Below are 17,313 nucleotides of genomic sequence, written 5' to 3' on the forward strand. Positions count from 1 at the left end.
GAGCTCCGGGAATCTCCCCCCAAAAAGCCAACTCAGCTGGGGCAGTAAAGACATCAGTAACCAAGCTGCATTCAGAAGCTGGCATTCCAAGTCCAACAATTTGGAACGTTCTCCATGGCAATTGTCCTGCAGTTGCCAGCACTGTGGTTTTCCATTCAATGTAGCACTTACTGTGTTCCAAGCACATGTACTAACTTATCTAAAATGCCTAACAATCCCATGAAGTACATCTCACTGCCACCCTTTCTTACAGATGAGGAAACAGATACATGGAGGCTTACAAAAACTGCCCAAGGTCACAGATCTAGGAATTAGGAGATATGGGATTTAAACTCAAGCAGTCTGTTCTGGGGGAATGTGCTACTAAACAATATCAAATATTGTTAATTACCAAGTTTTGCCCACTTTGAGTACGAAAATCTTGACTGTAATTGTCAACAAGTTTTAGGACATCCCCATCTCCCATCTCTATTGCCATTTCTCTTCTCTCTTTTTCCTCTCTCTTCATATATATATATAGATAGATATGAGCAGTCTTGGCTCACTGCAAGCTTTGCCTCCCGGGTTCCCACCATTCTCCTGCCTTAGCTTCCCAAGTAGCTGGGACTACAGGGGCCCACCACCATGCCTGGCTAATTTTTTGTATTTTTAGTAGAGACAGGGTTTCACCGTGTTAGCCAGGATGGTCTTGATCTCCTGACCTTGTGATCTGCCTGCCTCAGCCTCCCAGAGTACTGGGATTACAGGCATGAGCTACCGCGCCCGGCTCTATTCTCTGTTCTTTACTCTGACCCATTCTGTACTGGGATGGGAATATTTCAAGAAAAGTCACTTCCTGTTTAAGGACAAGATGAAGCGAGGCCCTTCCTCATTGAGCAACATTATCAATCGTTTCCAGGTAAAACCATCATATATATCCCTGGCAGTAGCAACTTAGAGAATTCCTGTTGAACACCCTCTACCCTTTGTGGGCTATATAAGAACCAAGAGGTAGACACTTTGGCCATTGTCTGAATTGAGCAAACTTTGGGGCTTGATCATCATCTATTTACTTTAGATGATATTAAATTAGAAGCAGTCAGTATACAAATACACACTGATCATCACCTCAAGACCTAGACATTACGGGGATGAGAAAATATCTAAAGAGTTCATCATCTTTTAGGCAAACGTCTTATGAACCCGTTTCTACCCTGTCAAAGAACAACATAGAACAAGTAATTTCATTTCCTATTCCATTCTCTGTTAGACATCCATAGTCCTGAACCAGCCAAATTAATGAATAATATGCTAATTTCCCAATTAGGCATAATTGACATCTATTGCCACCTCTAACAACGTGAACTGAACAGAGGAGGAAATGGGAAAAAAATTCAGAATCATTGGGTGACACTCAGCAAGTTTCCTTCTCAGTAAAATGAGGCAAATAATATCTATTTCACAAAACCCATTGCAGAATATAGGGCTGTTAATAATAATTATTGTAAGAACTAATGATAAATAGTAACATTTATTATTATTAAAGTTATAATGTATATTTAATTACTCAATAAATTTTATAAACAGGTTATATAAAATATATAATTCTATTAAAACATATAGAGTAAATTTCATAAAATATAATAAATATAAATTAATATATTTATATCATTATACCTGTTATTGTTAAGCTAGTATCATTACAGTAACTATTACAAGAAGAATGTTTTCAAATATCTTTAAAATTCCTACATGTAGATCATGGCCAATTCAGTTTTAAAAACATTTATTGAGCGTTTACCATAAGCCAATAATTAATATACAAAAGTGAAAAAGGCAAGTGCCTAACCTGGCCAGTGAGGAGTTTCTGGACCGGATAAAAGATGGGCCCACCAATGGGCAATCTCAGTCTAGTGTATAGTAAGTACTGTGATTGGGTTGGAATACAGAGGAGAGACGTCTAAGCTGGTGGAATGGGGGTGAATAGGGCAAGTGGAAAGTGTTAGAGATGACACATGTTCGAGTGGTGAGATTATGCTTTAGATCATGCTAAGTAGGAATCAGCTAGCTAAAGAGAAGGAACAATGGATAAATGATCCCACATAGTGCCAAAGAAGTGAACAATAACTTAAAATACTGATGCATTATCCAGACATTTTTTCAGCCGCTTTGCTGGACTGAGTTTTCAGTTGACTGTGATTTTATTTTTTCATTCATTATTCATTCATTTAGTTGTTGCTGGGATGTCATAATCAGGGGTGATTTTCACAAACACAATTATTGAAAGTGTAGCTAACCAAATGCAGAAATAACTGCTAAGGGAAAGTAGTAAGATTTCTTTGGAACAGGTCATAAAAAGGAGTATTTTTTAACCTTTATTTCTTTACGTCTCTGATATCGGTGTCAAGTTTTCACATCTTGATTAACATGTTCAAGTGAAAAGGGATATCCACTAGTATGTCTTTGGAAGGCAAATGTAGAGAATTCTAATTCTGCTGATTAAAATAAACTAGAAACCACAGATCATGCTTATTAAAGCAGTATAGCAAAGAAAAACTCAGTGGAGAGCATTAATTGAGTCAGTTACAACTAGTTTCAATTGAATTTGATCCTTGTTAAAAGTATTTTCTTTGGAATTGTAGGTTTTGGAGAGGTTGAGTGTAGGATTAAAATAGCAACTGTAAAAATTATATTGGATTTATAGAACAACATTGCTATGGAAAAAAACTTGCCAGCACCATGGCTCGCGCCTATAATCCCAGCACTTTGGGAGGCCAAGGCAGTGGATTACTTGAGGTCGGGAGTTTGAGACCAGCCTGGCCAATGTGGCGAAACCCATCTCTACTGAAAATACAAAAATCAGCCAGGTGTGGGGGCGGGTGCCATAATCTCAGTTACTCAGGAGGCTGAGGCAGGAGAATTGCTTGAACCTGGGAGGCAGAGGTTGCAGGGAGCTGAGATCTCGCCACTGTGCTATGGCCTGAATAAAAGAGTCAGACTCCGTCTCAAAAAGAAAAAAGAAAAACTTCTCTTTAGGCCTAACTGTGTCACCAGAGAATTTTCCTACAGCAACGTTAGGTGCAATTACAATATGGAAGCTTACATTAGAAGAGTAGGAGTTTGGAAAAATGTTCTTACAGGTAGGCTGGAGCTGGTTCTCAGAGAAGATCCATCTTACTTTAGAAGTCATCTTTATTTGTTGGAGAATGATTACTAGAGGTTCAAATGGAATTATAACCAGTTCTGAGTGCTCCCCACCTCAATGAAGACTGATATCAGTTTTGTTTGGTAACAATAATTTTTTTTAATTTAAAACATTTAAATATTCACTCTGGCAGACCTGCACTACCATGACCATTAAGAACTTTCATGATCTTTATCTTTTTAATACGGTTCAACTGCAAATAGCAGAACTTACCAAATCATTATTAAATGGGGATATGTTAGCAAGCTGCCATGTATGTTTTCCTTATTGTTACACAATGCTTCCAATTGCTTTCATTTGGAAAGAGGTCTCCCCATCAGCATCCCATCAGACTTGTGGAGCACTCAAAACACACACACACACATACACACATCCCTATTATTTCTATTCATCTCCCTTCTTGAATTTTTCTCCCAGTTTTTCCTCTGTCAAACGCTTTTTTACCCTTAGGAATTCTCTCTCCTTTATTTCAAAAAACTGTGCCAAAGGAAATATTAGTCATCTAATAATGTCCTGAGTGAGTTACTTATTATATTATTCTAATACAGTGTGCAAATATATACTAATGTAATTCAGGGAAATCATGACCCAAGTGTGGCAGTCAGATTTTGGAACATTAAGTTAAAAATGTACTTTGGACAATAGTATACCAGCTCGCTATACCAGCGAGCTAATCTCTACTGAGGGGAAAAAATAGCAATTATAAACTTTAAATACACAGCTACCTCTTCATAGTTCACAGGAGTTTCTGTCTCTATTTATGTTATCCCATCAGCCTAGACTGTCATTAACATCATCCTCTGCCTAAACCTTTTGAAGCTTTCCCTGATCCCTCAGAAAGAATCAGCTGCATTTTCATAGTACACAGCATACAGCCCTACTTAGTAAGAACAAAATTCCTCTTTGTGTATTAGCTAACTACATGTAAAACGAGTCCAGAACTTGAATGGAGTTGTTCTTAAAACAAGCAGTGGCCTCAGGTGAGAATTAAAGATTTTGGTGGGAAAATGATACAGACGCAAAGAACAGTTAGGACTGGGTACTGGGAAATAATATAATGTAGTTCTAATCATCATTCAGTGGGGCACGTCACATTTATATTTGATCCATGCATCACCTGAATTGGTGGGCCACCAGTGTCTTTGGGGTGGACACTGGTGTATCAGTTTGAGGTGGATGACTTGAATTAGATTAAGACTCTCTGAGTAAGGGTGGAACTTCAGGGAGTAAAATACTATTCGAAAAAGCTACAGAGAAAGTTGGGACTTCTTTCAAGAGAGCAGATGCTCAAAATATGGTTCCAGCCTCAGAATGGAAACCAAAGTGAAAAGTAAGAAACCAAGACAGAAAACACCGCAGAGATTGGAAAACAGGCTATCCATGGTTGACTGGCCTCTGAACAGAGTGGCAAGAGTAATCCTAAATCCCACTTTTTGGTTGGTAGCAATCCAGTTCTATGAATTAGTTATATAGGTAGCTACCTATCTGAATAGATGGCTAGATAGATACACAGATAAATATATACATACACACACATACAAACATGCATAAGCTTGGAAGATAATAAACAAATGACTGGAATAAATACTTGAAGTTGTTAACAGCAGTTTTCTGTGTCATGGGATTATGGAATAATTTGTTTCACCACTATTTTTCAACTTTCCCAAATTTTCCTTGGAAATGTGTCCTGATTTTATAATCAGAAACAGATAATTAAGTATGTGTGTGTGTGAGTGAGTATACTATTTCTTTTTTCTTTTGACTAAACCAGTAATTTTCAACTGAGGCCAAATTTGCCTCACAGACAGCATTTGACAATATCTGAAGAAATATTTGGTTGTTGCAACTGTGGGGTGTGCAACTGGCATCTAGTAGGTAGTGGAATGGTGCTAAACATCCTCCAAAGTTCGTGACAGTCCCTGACAACAAAGAATTATCCAGTCCAAAGAGTCAATAGTGCCAGGTTGGGAAACCTGGATTAAACAAATGAAACTTGTATTAAACTTTTATCTCTCCATACAACTAATTCCATCGATACTATACACAGTTTTTTCATATTAATTAAGGTTATTTTTAAATCTAAAATCCTAACAGTATCTAGCATTTTAATAAATATAGGCATTCTATATGCATTAGCAAGAGCTTAAAACAAATAAGCTGTTTTCACAACAGTATATTTTCTCATTATATGACAATAGAAGTAATATCTACAAAAAGAAAAATCACTCTGATATATTCTCTTCTTAACTCATGCTCTTGCTTCTTTATTTTTAGGGAAGTATTGATGGCTTTGTTACAAGTACCAATATAATATTTTAGGCATATATCCCTATTTTAAAAGCAGTTGCATTAGAAGCCATAATATTGGTCTCTGAATTAAGTGAAAATGACTTCCTGGACAGACAGTTGTTGAAAAGATTGTGTTTCTTGTTTACCTTTATATCTTATATATCAGCTAGCAAAAGTTATTATATAACAAACTCTAAATAAATACATATGGGATTGAATGAAAGTAAATAGTATATAGCTCTTCTGGATACAGTTGATATTTATATAGGTATAAAGATGTATAATAAATTTTAGAATAAGTAATAAAAATATTCATTTTTGGACCCATCTAGAATCAAGAATTACAGTTTATTTAATTCAATAAGAAGTTAATGGTCATCTTTGGGGCATCTATCACTTTACCAGATGTCCTACAGAGTATAAAAGTAAGATAAAATGCATTATCTAGCCATGAAGAATTTGCAATCCAACCAAGAGGTAGAACATATCTTGAGAAAACCATTTAATTCCAGAGCAAAACAGCACGTGGTTGAGGGCCAAAAGGAGTGACTAATTACTGCAATAAAAATTTAAGGAATATATATATTCCATATATATATATATGACTGGAATCATTAGAAATGGATTCACAGCGAAGAGGAGAATTGAACTGACCCTTAACACACCAATGAATAGAATTTTAATATGACCAGAATTGAGGAAAGTATTTTAAGGGACAGAAAATATCATAAACGAAGCTAAGAAGATAAGACTAATCAGGAACATGCACACAGGGCAGTGAAAGACAATTACCTTGGCTGGAGCAGGCAATAAATTTGAACTGCTAGTAAATGGGCAGATTATTGTGACAGTCAAATGAGTGAATATCAATAGGAAAATCCTATAAAATCCTATAAAATATCAAAACATATGAGTAGGATGAAACATACCATCTCCAAACAAGTTTGGAAATTGCATTTTCAGTCTCGACCACATTTAAAGTGATTACCTAATCTAATATGGTTTAGTATCCTCTTCCTACACCTACAGGCCTTTGTACTACATAAAGCAAAAATCTGGCCTACATAATGTACCTAATGTTCCATAAAAATGACCACTATCAAAGGCAAGCCAAATTTAGCTGTAGCTCTATGTAGCCTTTCCCCACCTTGTGACTACAAAGATAGCAGGAGTCCTCATTTCTGAGGAGAGGTGCTCTCGTTAAATAATTATTTTAATTACCTTAACCCTTATTCTAACATTGTGTTTTAGTCAAGGGAATAATAGAGCAAGTACTGTATTCTGTCTTTTCAAGGAGTTTTGCCGAAGGTAGGAAGGAACAATTAACATTGTTAAGAATCATTAGACTAAATTTAATACATATATGTTGAGCTCATGATAAAATGCAAGAAGGAACAGTTCATTACCTCCAAATGAAAAAAATAAATGCCTTTTACCTAAATGCAGTTTACACGAACCTTTCTACTTGCTATGATAAACTTATGTTTCTTGATTGGAGACCCATAAGAGACAGCTTTAAAGAATAAATAGGCTTTACAATAAGAATTCTTTCCAATAAGAATTCCAATGCCTAGCTTCCTTTAGTAACTATTAGTAATTAATAAAAACTACCAAAAGTTTGGCCAATGTGTCTTTAAAAATCAAACATTTGCATTAAATACACTTAAGTCTGTAAATACTACAGCTATGCAGCAAGAATTCTTAGATCATCTTAAAAGAGGTTTTTGGTAAATGTTAGCTGACCTACGAAACGTTGTTGGTTAGTAATGGATTCAGCAGCAAGTAACAGCCTTACCTACAACGGCTTAGTCAAATGGAGATTTGGTTTTCTTAAAAGAGAATTCCAAAAGGAGGCAGACAAGAACTCTTACTAGTGGCCTCATTATACTATTTCAAACAAGGTGTCCTCTGGTTTTCTAACAAGCATCCTTAGATGACTTAGATGACTTTCAGTTACATTGCATTGTCCAGAACTATGTCACATGAACCACCTCTAGTTGAAAACTAGGCTGGGAAATAATATTTTTAAGGATGTACATTGTAGTCTCAAATAAAAGAAAGAGAAGAATTATATAGGTCAGTTAGCAAAAGCTATTGGCAGTGCAAATTCAGAGTGATTGCAGTAAGACCCCAGCTATTGTATCTTTATTAGAGCACTACTAAGTAAATTAAGTTTGTAACACCTAACTCCAATATCTAAGTGCCACACAGAAATCCATGTTCCAAGTTTTCATAAACTAAGTCATTTTGTGCCTTTCAGGTATGTCTTTGTCTAATGGATTTCTTGGAGAACAGCCCAAGCACAGTTTGTATCCATTCACAGAAAAGGTTCCTAGGTAGTATTGCTATGCCCACAAGGGCAAGAGTGATCTATGAAGATTTCCACTCACTCAGAAAGCTACCAATTGATATATTGTGGATGGTCCTTGATAGGTCCGATTCAGGGAAGTGAAAAAAGGGAAAATTGCAGATATGGTATAATACCTTTATTTACCCAGCTGCTTTCTTCTTTTGTAAGTAAGAAAATGGTAGCATCTTAAGAGCTGTGAAATTCCTCAAAATTAAAGCTCAGTAGCCACTAGAGTCTGATATACAGTGGGTGTTCAAGTAATATTTGTTGACTAAGCCTTTTGCCTACTTACTCTTATCAAAAGATTTGCAAACATTGGTTTAAAACAAGCATTCTTCATTTACCTTAATGAAGCAGTCAGAAATATTTAGTCAGCAACCATCTCACGTGAATCAGAGCTCTATGAGGAGCCCAAAGGAAGTGCTTGCTAAGATTTTTCACCCCGAAGGTCTTGCCCTGTCTTTTACGTGACGTGGCAGATTTTTTTTTCTTTACTTTTTACTCACATCCAGAGCTAATTAATCAAGTCTGTGGAAATTGGTTTCTAAGCCATTTGGCCACCAAGGAGATTATCAACATCATTATTATTATTATTATATTATTATTATTATTATTATTATTACTAAGCCATTTTTAAGTGTTTAACATCCTTTTAAATCAGCATATAAATCAGCTTGAAACAAAAGTTAGGAACTGTCAGTAAATGAATCAGCTAACCAAGCACTTGACATGATGTTAAGGGTCATTTGAAGGCACACAAATAACAGCCCCTGCCCTTGACAACTTACTGTCTATTTAGGAAGACAATATGTGTTCAGGGGAAAAACTCATGTAATAATGTAACATTATATTTACAATTTGTCATATTAATAGAACCGACAGTACATGTTTCATTTTTCCCAGAATATCAATAAATTTGGGCTTTGCTAAAGTGAAACAGGGACCGAATATATCCTGTCCATAACTCAACTTTTGAGGTCCTGATAGGAGGATTACAGCCCTTTGAAGACTAGAGTATAAAGTGCTGTTTAGCATAGATAAACTATAAGGAATTCACTTGAGCCATAGGAGGAAATAAAAATAATTATTATTTTCTTTTTCTAAAACATTAGGTCATGGAACTAAAGGAGTGTTTGAACTTCTGTCCGGATGGCGGAGAACCAAAGAGAACTTGCCCTTCAAAGACAGGATAGCAGATGCCTATTCTGATGTGATGGTCACCTATACCATGACCAGCTCCCTGTACTTCATCACTTTTGGCATGGGTGCCAGCCCATTCACAAACATAGAGGCTGTGAAGGTCTTCTGTCAAAACATGTGTGTCTCCATTCTGTTGAACTACTTCTACATTTTCTCCTTCTTTGGCTCCTGTCTGGTCTTTGCTGGCCAACTAGAGCAAAACCGCTACCACAGCATCTTTTGCTGTAAGATCCCTTCTGCAGAATACCTGGATCGCAAACCTGTGTGGTTCCAGACAGTGATGAGTGATGGGCATCAACAGACGTCCCATCATGAGACGAACCCCTACCAGCACCACTTCATTCAGCACTTCCTCCGTGAACATTATAATGAATGGATTACCAATATATATGTGAAGCCATTTGTTGTCATCCTCTATCTCATTTATGCCTCCTTCTCCTTCATGGGGTGCTTACAGATCAGTGACGGAGTCAACATCATCAATCTACTAGCCAGTGATTCGCCAAGTGTTTCCTATGCCATGGTTCAGCAGAAATATTTCAGCAACTATAGCCCTGTGATAGGATTCTATGTCTATGAGCCCCTAGAGTACTGGAACAGCAGCGTCCAGGAGGACCTAAGAAGACTCTGTAGTGGATTCACTGCAGTGTCCTGGGTGGAGCAGTACTACCAGTTCCTGAAAGTCAGCAACATCAGTGCCAATAACAAAAGTGACTTCATCAGTGTCCTGCAAAGCTCATTTTTAAAAAAGCCAGAATTCCAGCATTTTCGAAATGATATCATCTTCTCCAAGGCAGGGGATGAAAGCAATATCATTGCTTCTCGCTTGTATCTGGTGGCCAGGACTAGCAGAGACAAGCAGAAAGAAGTCATAGAGGTGTTGGAAAAGCTTAGGCCCCTATCCCTCTCAAAGAGCATCCGATTCATCGTGTTCAACCCCTCCTTTGTCTTCATGGACCATTATAGCTTGTCTGTCACAGTGCCTGTTCTGATTGCAGGCTTTGGTGTACTCCTGGTATTAATCCTGACTTTTTTCCTAGTGATCCACCCTCTGGGAAACTTCTGGCTAATTCTTAGCGTCACCTCAATTGAGCTGGGCGTTCTGGGCTTAATGACATTATGGAACGTCGACATGGATTGCATTTCTATCTTGTGCCTTATCTACACCTTGAATTTTGCCATTGACCACTGTGCACCACTGCTTTACACATTTGTACTAGCAACTGAGCACACCCGAACACAATGTATAAAAAGCTCCCTACAAGAGCATGGGACAGCCATTTTGCAAAATGTTACTTCTTTTCTTATTGGGTTAGTCCCCCTTCTATTTGTGCCTTCGAACCTGACCTTCACACTGTTCAAATGCTTGCTGCTCACTGGGGGTTGCACACTTCTGCACTGTTTTGTTATTTTACCTGTGTTCCTAACGTTTTTCCCCCCTTCCAAAAAGCACCACAAGAAAAAGAAACGTGCCAAGCGAAAGGAAAGAGAGGAAATTGAATGCATAGAAATTCAAGAGAACCCAGATCACGTCACCACAGTCTGAGGGGTATACACCAATGGATTATTTTCCTTTTCCAGTATTGCACAATGATGCAGGGCAAGTAAAGCTCAGACCTCAGCTGCTTGGGCTGGCCAGGGGTAACAAGGCAAGTCAGATCAAGAGTGCATTATTCATGACACTTCAAGGTGTCTGCTTCTTGGGGGGGATGAGGGAATAAAAAAAAAGGAAAAAGTTATTTGCAACCTTGTTCTCCTCTAAAAACAAGTTTCTGGATGTAATCTGAGAGCTCTTCCAATGAATGGATGAATCAATGGAGTGTTAAGATAGAAGGCCAAAAGAACCAGCTGCTTTTAAAACTAAAATGCTTAGGAGTGATGGAGAAGCAAGGAAAGGTGTCCTTCAAATAGGGAGAAAGACACAGGAAATGTGCCATGGCACTTTTCATGCTTGTATTTTTAACAGGTTGGTCAAAGGAAACCTATGCACTTGGGAAGTACATATTTAATACTGTCTAAACCAAAGGACTTCCCAATCCATTTTATGTGTACATATATATGTATATATCCCATATATACATATACTTAGACTTGTCTTTAGTGTACATTGATGTTTACGTGGAGGGAGGTGTCCATTTGCAGATAGGCTGGCCTTTCCCTAGAAAGTCAAATCAACCTTAGCCAAATATACAGATTCATTAATAGCCATTCTAAATCAACCCAAGTGTCTCAGCAGTAAGAGTGCCATTCAACTGTGAGATAAGCAAAATAAACAGAGATGTGAGTTCATTAGATTACGCATATCGTGTCAGCAGTCATCTAGACTTTTGCTTTCGATGACTTCGCAAAAAAAAACCACAAAAGGCATTTGAATTAGTAACCACATGGACAAGGTTTACAGTTTTATATTAGAAATAAATAGCTGATACGGATTTTCATTGGCTTTTACTGTGTTTGGAAGGCTGATATGACTGCTTTCAGTGAGCTCACCCAACTGCAAATGAGCACTTACACAGATTATCCATACATGTGTCTAAGGGTGCACAAGTATGTGTATGTGAGTTGGGATACTCCATAGTTACACTGTTCTTATTTTAAATAGGGAAAACAACTGCCGTGGAATATAGTTAATTAACACAGGAGAAAGGAGACATAACTAGGAAACTCATAGAGTGAAATAGAATAAAATGGACCACACCCACTCATCACACGCCATTTACTGGTTCTTAGTGTAAGGAAACTATTCTAATCCTATAAACTGTAGTGAATTCCTTGCATTAGTATTTGGAACATAACCCAGGCCATGATCACTACAGTGGTGGTCACTATACCCACTGCAGTATCATTTGTAGCTTCTTGCAATAGCGTTGCTCTTGTTACCTGGAAAGTGCTCCTCAGTTGGCCCACCTCCTAGGGTGATCACAGCTCTCCACGGGTGGCATATTAATTGTAACTGCTGCTGAATTCTTTCTCAAACAAAAGTACTGAAGTAAAGGTTTTCATTAAGTTAAATTTTAAAACTACTTCCAAGCAGATGGACTCAGCCTGTTGGGTGCTTACTTGGACTAATGCTGTGCTTCCTGTCACAGAAGATTACTAGAAAATGCCTTTTCCCATGCCAAGCAGTAGCATAATTTATTTCCAGGTAGGACAGAATAAATGTCCAATGATTATAAAATCTGCTAGTAAGCTCTTTTACCTAGAAGAAAGCTACTGTTTCCCATCAACTTTGATTCTATGTTTTAATCAAATTAATAATAATATCTAAAATAACGAAACTCCTTGACTCAATTATGTTCAGAAAAAAGATACAAACAATTCCATTCTTGTTATAGTCTCTGGAAATGAAGTTGATAGACTAATGAAGTAACAAAACAAGTGTACTTAGACATATAGCTTTCCAGGATATAAAGGGGAAAAGGAATAGACCCCAAAATGAAAACATTTAAGTAGTATTTCATTTATTAAATGGAGTTTGTTTTGTTTTACCTTGAGGTAATTGGGTTTCAACAGGAAATGATCTATGTTTTCTCCATTGTGTCAATTTCAGTGCAATATCTATAGATTTAAGTATGGAAAATTATTACCCATAACCATAGGGTTGTTGCTTTTACATTATTTGTAAAGTCATGTTACAAATACTCCTAGCCTTTTGCCTCATGAACTGCTGTACTAGAATGAACTGGTATTTCATATGAGTAGCCTCCAGACCATTATCTCATATCCGAAGTAGAAGTTTCTGAGGAGGTTTTTGGCTTAGGTTTCGATTTTTTGTTTGAGTGGGGGTTTTGTGGTAGGGGTGCAGGGAGGAGGAGAATTCCTCTTACAGATTACCCATCATTTGTAAAGATTTTTATTTTTTGGCATCCCTTTCAAAATATAGGAGATAATCACTGAGAAAGTTAATTAACTATCACTCCTTCCCATTATGTGCCATGCTCCACTCATTCACATATGTTTTAAAAGATTGGCTATTGGGGTTGGTTTTCTCTTGGTTCCTATAGATATTCTACATGCAAAGAAGATTGGCAGGCTGATTTACCGAGAAAGAAGCAAGCACGCCAGTTGTCAAATGCACATGGAGGAAATGGCATATGCTGCCAAACGGCCAGGGCAGATCTAATATTATGTCTCCATCCAGATAATCTGTTTGGATAGGGAAGAACAGTTCTTCTTTTTTAGTTTATGTCTTAAAGAATCAAAGTGTCTAAGATAAATATGAATTTCTCATTGTTCGAGTGACTAGAGGGCATTTTGGAAGGAATGTTATCTTTTCCAGGACACCGTAGTACTCTTTAGAGAACTGTAGCAATAATTTACTGAAATGGAATTATTTGTTCTGGAAGAGTTAATATACCACCTAAAATGTCTTATCTCAGTACTAGGAAGTAATTTAATCCTAAGAAGCATCTAATAGAGCATCATCTGACCTCCCAACTTCACTGTGAAACAGATGTTTCCAAGAATTCCATTTCCTGAATACTAAGATACATCCTAAGATATGAGATCATGATTGGCAAGTCACCCCCAACCCCAACCTTTTTTGGTAGCTTGTGTGCACCTCTCCCTAGTTTTTCAAGTTTACACTCATTGTTTTGTTCATTTGTGAGGTACTAATGCCATTCAAATTAGAAACTTATCTCTTGTCAGCAGATGACCAGTTAACTCCTAGAAGAGAAGAAATTTGTGGGAAATATGTCAACTTTGTGTAATATTTTATTTAATTGAAACATGTATGCCCTTAAAGTAAGATGTTATAAAGTTTGAAAAAACTACTACTTTTCTATTTTAAACTGGAATGTGGATTTATTTCCTTCCATCAGAATTTAAATTTGAATTAGAAAATGCCATGTGAACTCCACTCTCTTTGATGTTAATAAACTTCAAAGAGGTACTCACCTAAATTACAGAAAGAGATCAGCCAAAAGTCAGATTCTTAACCGCTTATGGTTAAAGGTAATCATACCTTAGAGATCTGATTCTTTAGAACAGGCTTAATTCTTTGTAATGAAAGTCATGCTTAGATGTCTTCCCAGGAATTCTTGCAGTGACCATGAACCTCTTTGAAGGTTGTGCATGAGTATTCCGTGAAAGAACTATTCTCCTCTGTTGTTGTATCATGTAAGTGGCTCTTTCCTATTTGATTCCCATTTATTTCCACAGAATTTAGGTTTTTACCTTGTGAGGGGAGAAGAATAATGATGACAAATGAAGTTTTATGATGCTATTATAGTTATTCTTGAATGTTGAATTCAAGAGAGTAAAAGCTTTGTCCATTTTGTAATTATCTATTGCAATTTCCCATAATAAGCTAATCCTTCTAGGCTTGTGGTTAGAGCTAGGGATTAACTATTGCCATTCAGAATTACATGTATTTTTATAAGTTGACTGTAAATATCATAATTACAGTCACATATTTTTATGACCAAATAGTTATGAATGCACGGCACTATGCATGCATTGTTATTAATAGCACGTAGGTTATTAAAGACACTATTTTCAGGGTTATTACAACTTTTATTAAAATTTCTTACATCAACTATTCATAAATGCCTCATGGCTTTTGGTCTTAAGGGCCTAAAGCCTACAGAAAGTTCCATCCCCAGGTAAGCAATTTAAGAATTGCCTTCCCTGGGTATCAGTAACAGCCACCTCTTCTAGAATGACCTTTGGAAAATCTCAGAAGCAAAATCTGGCTTCCAGGTAAAGGGCCTAGCATATTCTGTATTGGTTAGTAAATAAACATAATTTTATGTCTTGTGTTTGCTAATCTTATGGTGAAGCAGAAAATACAATGCCATGAGACTGGCATTGAGATACTGTCTCTTAGAGATTGGAGAAGTCAACAATTTGCTTGGCATCCTACCACAGGGATCTTTCTGTTCAGTCTAGTTTGTTGGTGTCTGTGAATGATATTGGCAATCTTTGCAAAAGTGAATCTGAAAACTGTTACTTACTCCAAAAGAGCCTCAGAGGCACTTTTCTTCCCTTTAAAAACAAACAAACAAACAAACAAACAAACAAACAAAAAAGGGTTTTAGCTCTTTCTGGACTACCAAAATTTTGTGACAATTTTATGACATTGACTCGAAACATATTTATGGCTGAATTGGTATGCCCTTGCTATTTCCCCATCTTCAATCTCAATATAAATTTGAACATCATCACTGTGGTGCAGACATTTATGCTCATATTTTAAATCAATGACCTGCAGATATATTGTATAGGGAAAAATCAAGTTTTACTGCTTTGTCTACAAAATGACTGCAATGATATTGACTCAAGTGAAAGCAGCAAAATCATAAGTGAAGGCAACAAAGCCACATTGCATGAGATCCAGCAGAGGAGGGACTGTGTATGGGTATAGTAGCAGTAAATTACCTTGATTTCTGAACTAAAGGACCAAGATTAATCCACCATCACGTTTTACTTAGGGAGCACAAGAGGTGGTGTTCTGTGTTTGAAGTGTTGTGGAGTTAGATCAGGCGACATTTGAAATGACACTAGAAGGATATTGAGAGATGAGCCCACATCTCAGAAATCCAGATGTCTGTAAGTAGGTGTGATAGAACAAGTGGAATAATACCACATATTCTGTGATTTAGAATACAGCAGAGAGAATCATGTGGTGTTGCACAACTATAGATTCTCAACTGCTAGCAAACTTGATCATAGGCAAATGCATTGCACTTGAAGACTCTGTTCTCACTTGTCAGATTCATAACCTAATCCTTGCAGTGGGAGTTGCTCCTGAATTTCCAAGCACAAAGGAAGAGCCATAGACCCTTTGTTAGTGAAAGTGAAAAGCTAGGGAGACTCTTTGTAAAGAAGCTTAATGTAAGCACCGAGATAAGCTTCATTCATTCCCAGAGTGGCTCTCATCATTGACTGGATTTTGTGAGTCTTTGAGTCATAATGCACACTTTTTATGATACTTAATTTCTGATTTTTTTTCATACTTAATGAGGACCTCTCTATTGCTGATAGAGAAGCCACTTGCTTTTCTCATAAAATGGAAAACAATTCAAAAGAGCAATATATGGGGTTAAGAATATATGTATAGTATAGCTTGCTAGTCTACAAATCACATTTTATGTCTTCTGCATCTCTAAAGATGTCAAAATTAAATTGGAGTGTACCTTAAACTGAAAGCCTCTGTAAGGTAGATATTTTTAATATAATGAAGTATTTATAAAGAAAACCATCACTGATTTTGCACTACCCTAAATTACAGAAAGCCAGCTTCTACTATTTTTCCCCAGTTGAAAATTTCCCTTAAGAAAGGTCTCACAAGTCATGGTAATTATAAAATCTTAATAATCAGAAAGAAACTTTAGGAACAGAGTAGGAATCATCCACTGATGGTGTGTGATTCCTGGTGTGTATGTTTTGATTGAACTTATCTGAGTAGAGGTTTTTAGAAGTCATTTGCAACTGAGCTCTGGTTTTCCAACAGCGAATGGCACGGTCCAACAGAGGAGCATTATGGTTTTCTTTCCCTCTGTTGCCACAGTTCGTAGAGTAAGCACATTACCCACAGGGCTCTGTCAAACCAGTGGGGGAAAAAAATCTACTGCTTTGGAAGATTGCATTGAAGAATTTCCTAGGAATTTCCATGAGAGACTCTCATGGATCAAAGATTAGTGATGTTTAATAAAAAATGTATAATTTTCAGTGCTATATAAATTTAGCTTATATTCTCAGTAGAGGCAGTCTACAGTATGTTATGGGGAGCATTTAAATTATCTAATGTAATATGGTTACTAGAATCTCCCTGGACACTGAAATACCTTCTATCATTTTATCTGATGAATTCGCTGGTTGTTGCTAGCAACACTGATAGAGCTGGGGGGTAAAAAAAGAACAGGCCATCATATTCTTGCATCTCCTGATACAGTCTGTAGCATCTATTTTCAAGTAGAATAAGGAAATCTGGCATCTTTTCTTCACAAACATAAATGTGCTACAAACTGATAAATTAGACCTTAAACTGGTCAATGCAAATATCCCAAAGTTTTAGTAGAGTTTAAGCAACAACTTTATTATACTTTCCTGTTAATTGTGCATATTTTTCAGCAATAGACTTTTTTGCTCTTAACTAGGAAATCTGTCACAGATTGAAAAGGGCAGAGATCTCTCCAAGCTACCTCATAAGGGTATTTAAAGACAAAATGGCATGCAATCTTTGATTAAATGGCAATATAGTAAAGCCACAAAGCAATATTATTTATCATCTTTCCTTGATGCTTATTCACTTTATCAAATTAGACAAGGCAAAATGTAAAATGAG

The 17,313-nt window shown here is 36.8% G+C and overlaps 1 protein-coding gene across 2 annotated transcripts in view; it reads left to right on the forward strand.

Moving 5' to 3' along the window:
- The window catches only part of PTCHD4 (patched domain containing 4), a 194,680-nt gene extending 183,835 nt beyond the window's left edge, over positions 1-10,845 (forward strand). The window contains exon 4 of one of the 2 annotated variants that reach the window (XM_023213080.1): positions 8,936-10,648. In XM_023213080.1, the coding sequence (XP_023068848.1) occupies positions 8,936-10,569 (1,634 nt within the window). In that variant the 3' untranslated portion in view covers positions 10,570-10,648. Of the gene's footprint in view, positions 1-8,935 lie in introns of both variants that reach the window. The other variant, XM_023213078.1, reaches the window with a different exon arrangement.
- The last annotated feature ends 6,468 nt before the right edge of the window (positions 10,846-17,313 follow it).

The sequence above is a fragment of the Piliocolobus tephrosceles genome, chromosome 5 (assembly GCF_002776525.5).
Source record: "Piliocolobus tephrosceles isolate RC106 chromosome 5, ASM277652v3, whole genome shotgun sequence".
NCBI lineage: Eukaryota > Metazoa > Chordata > Mammalia > Primates > Cercopithecidae > Piliocolobus > Piliocolobus tephrosceles.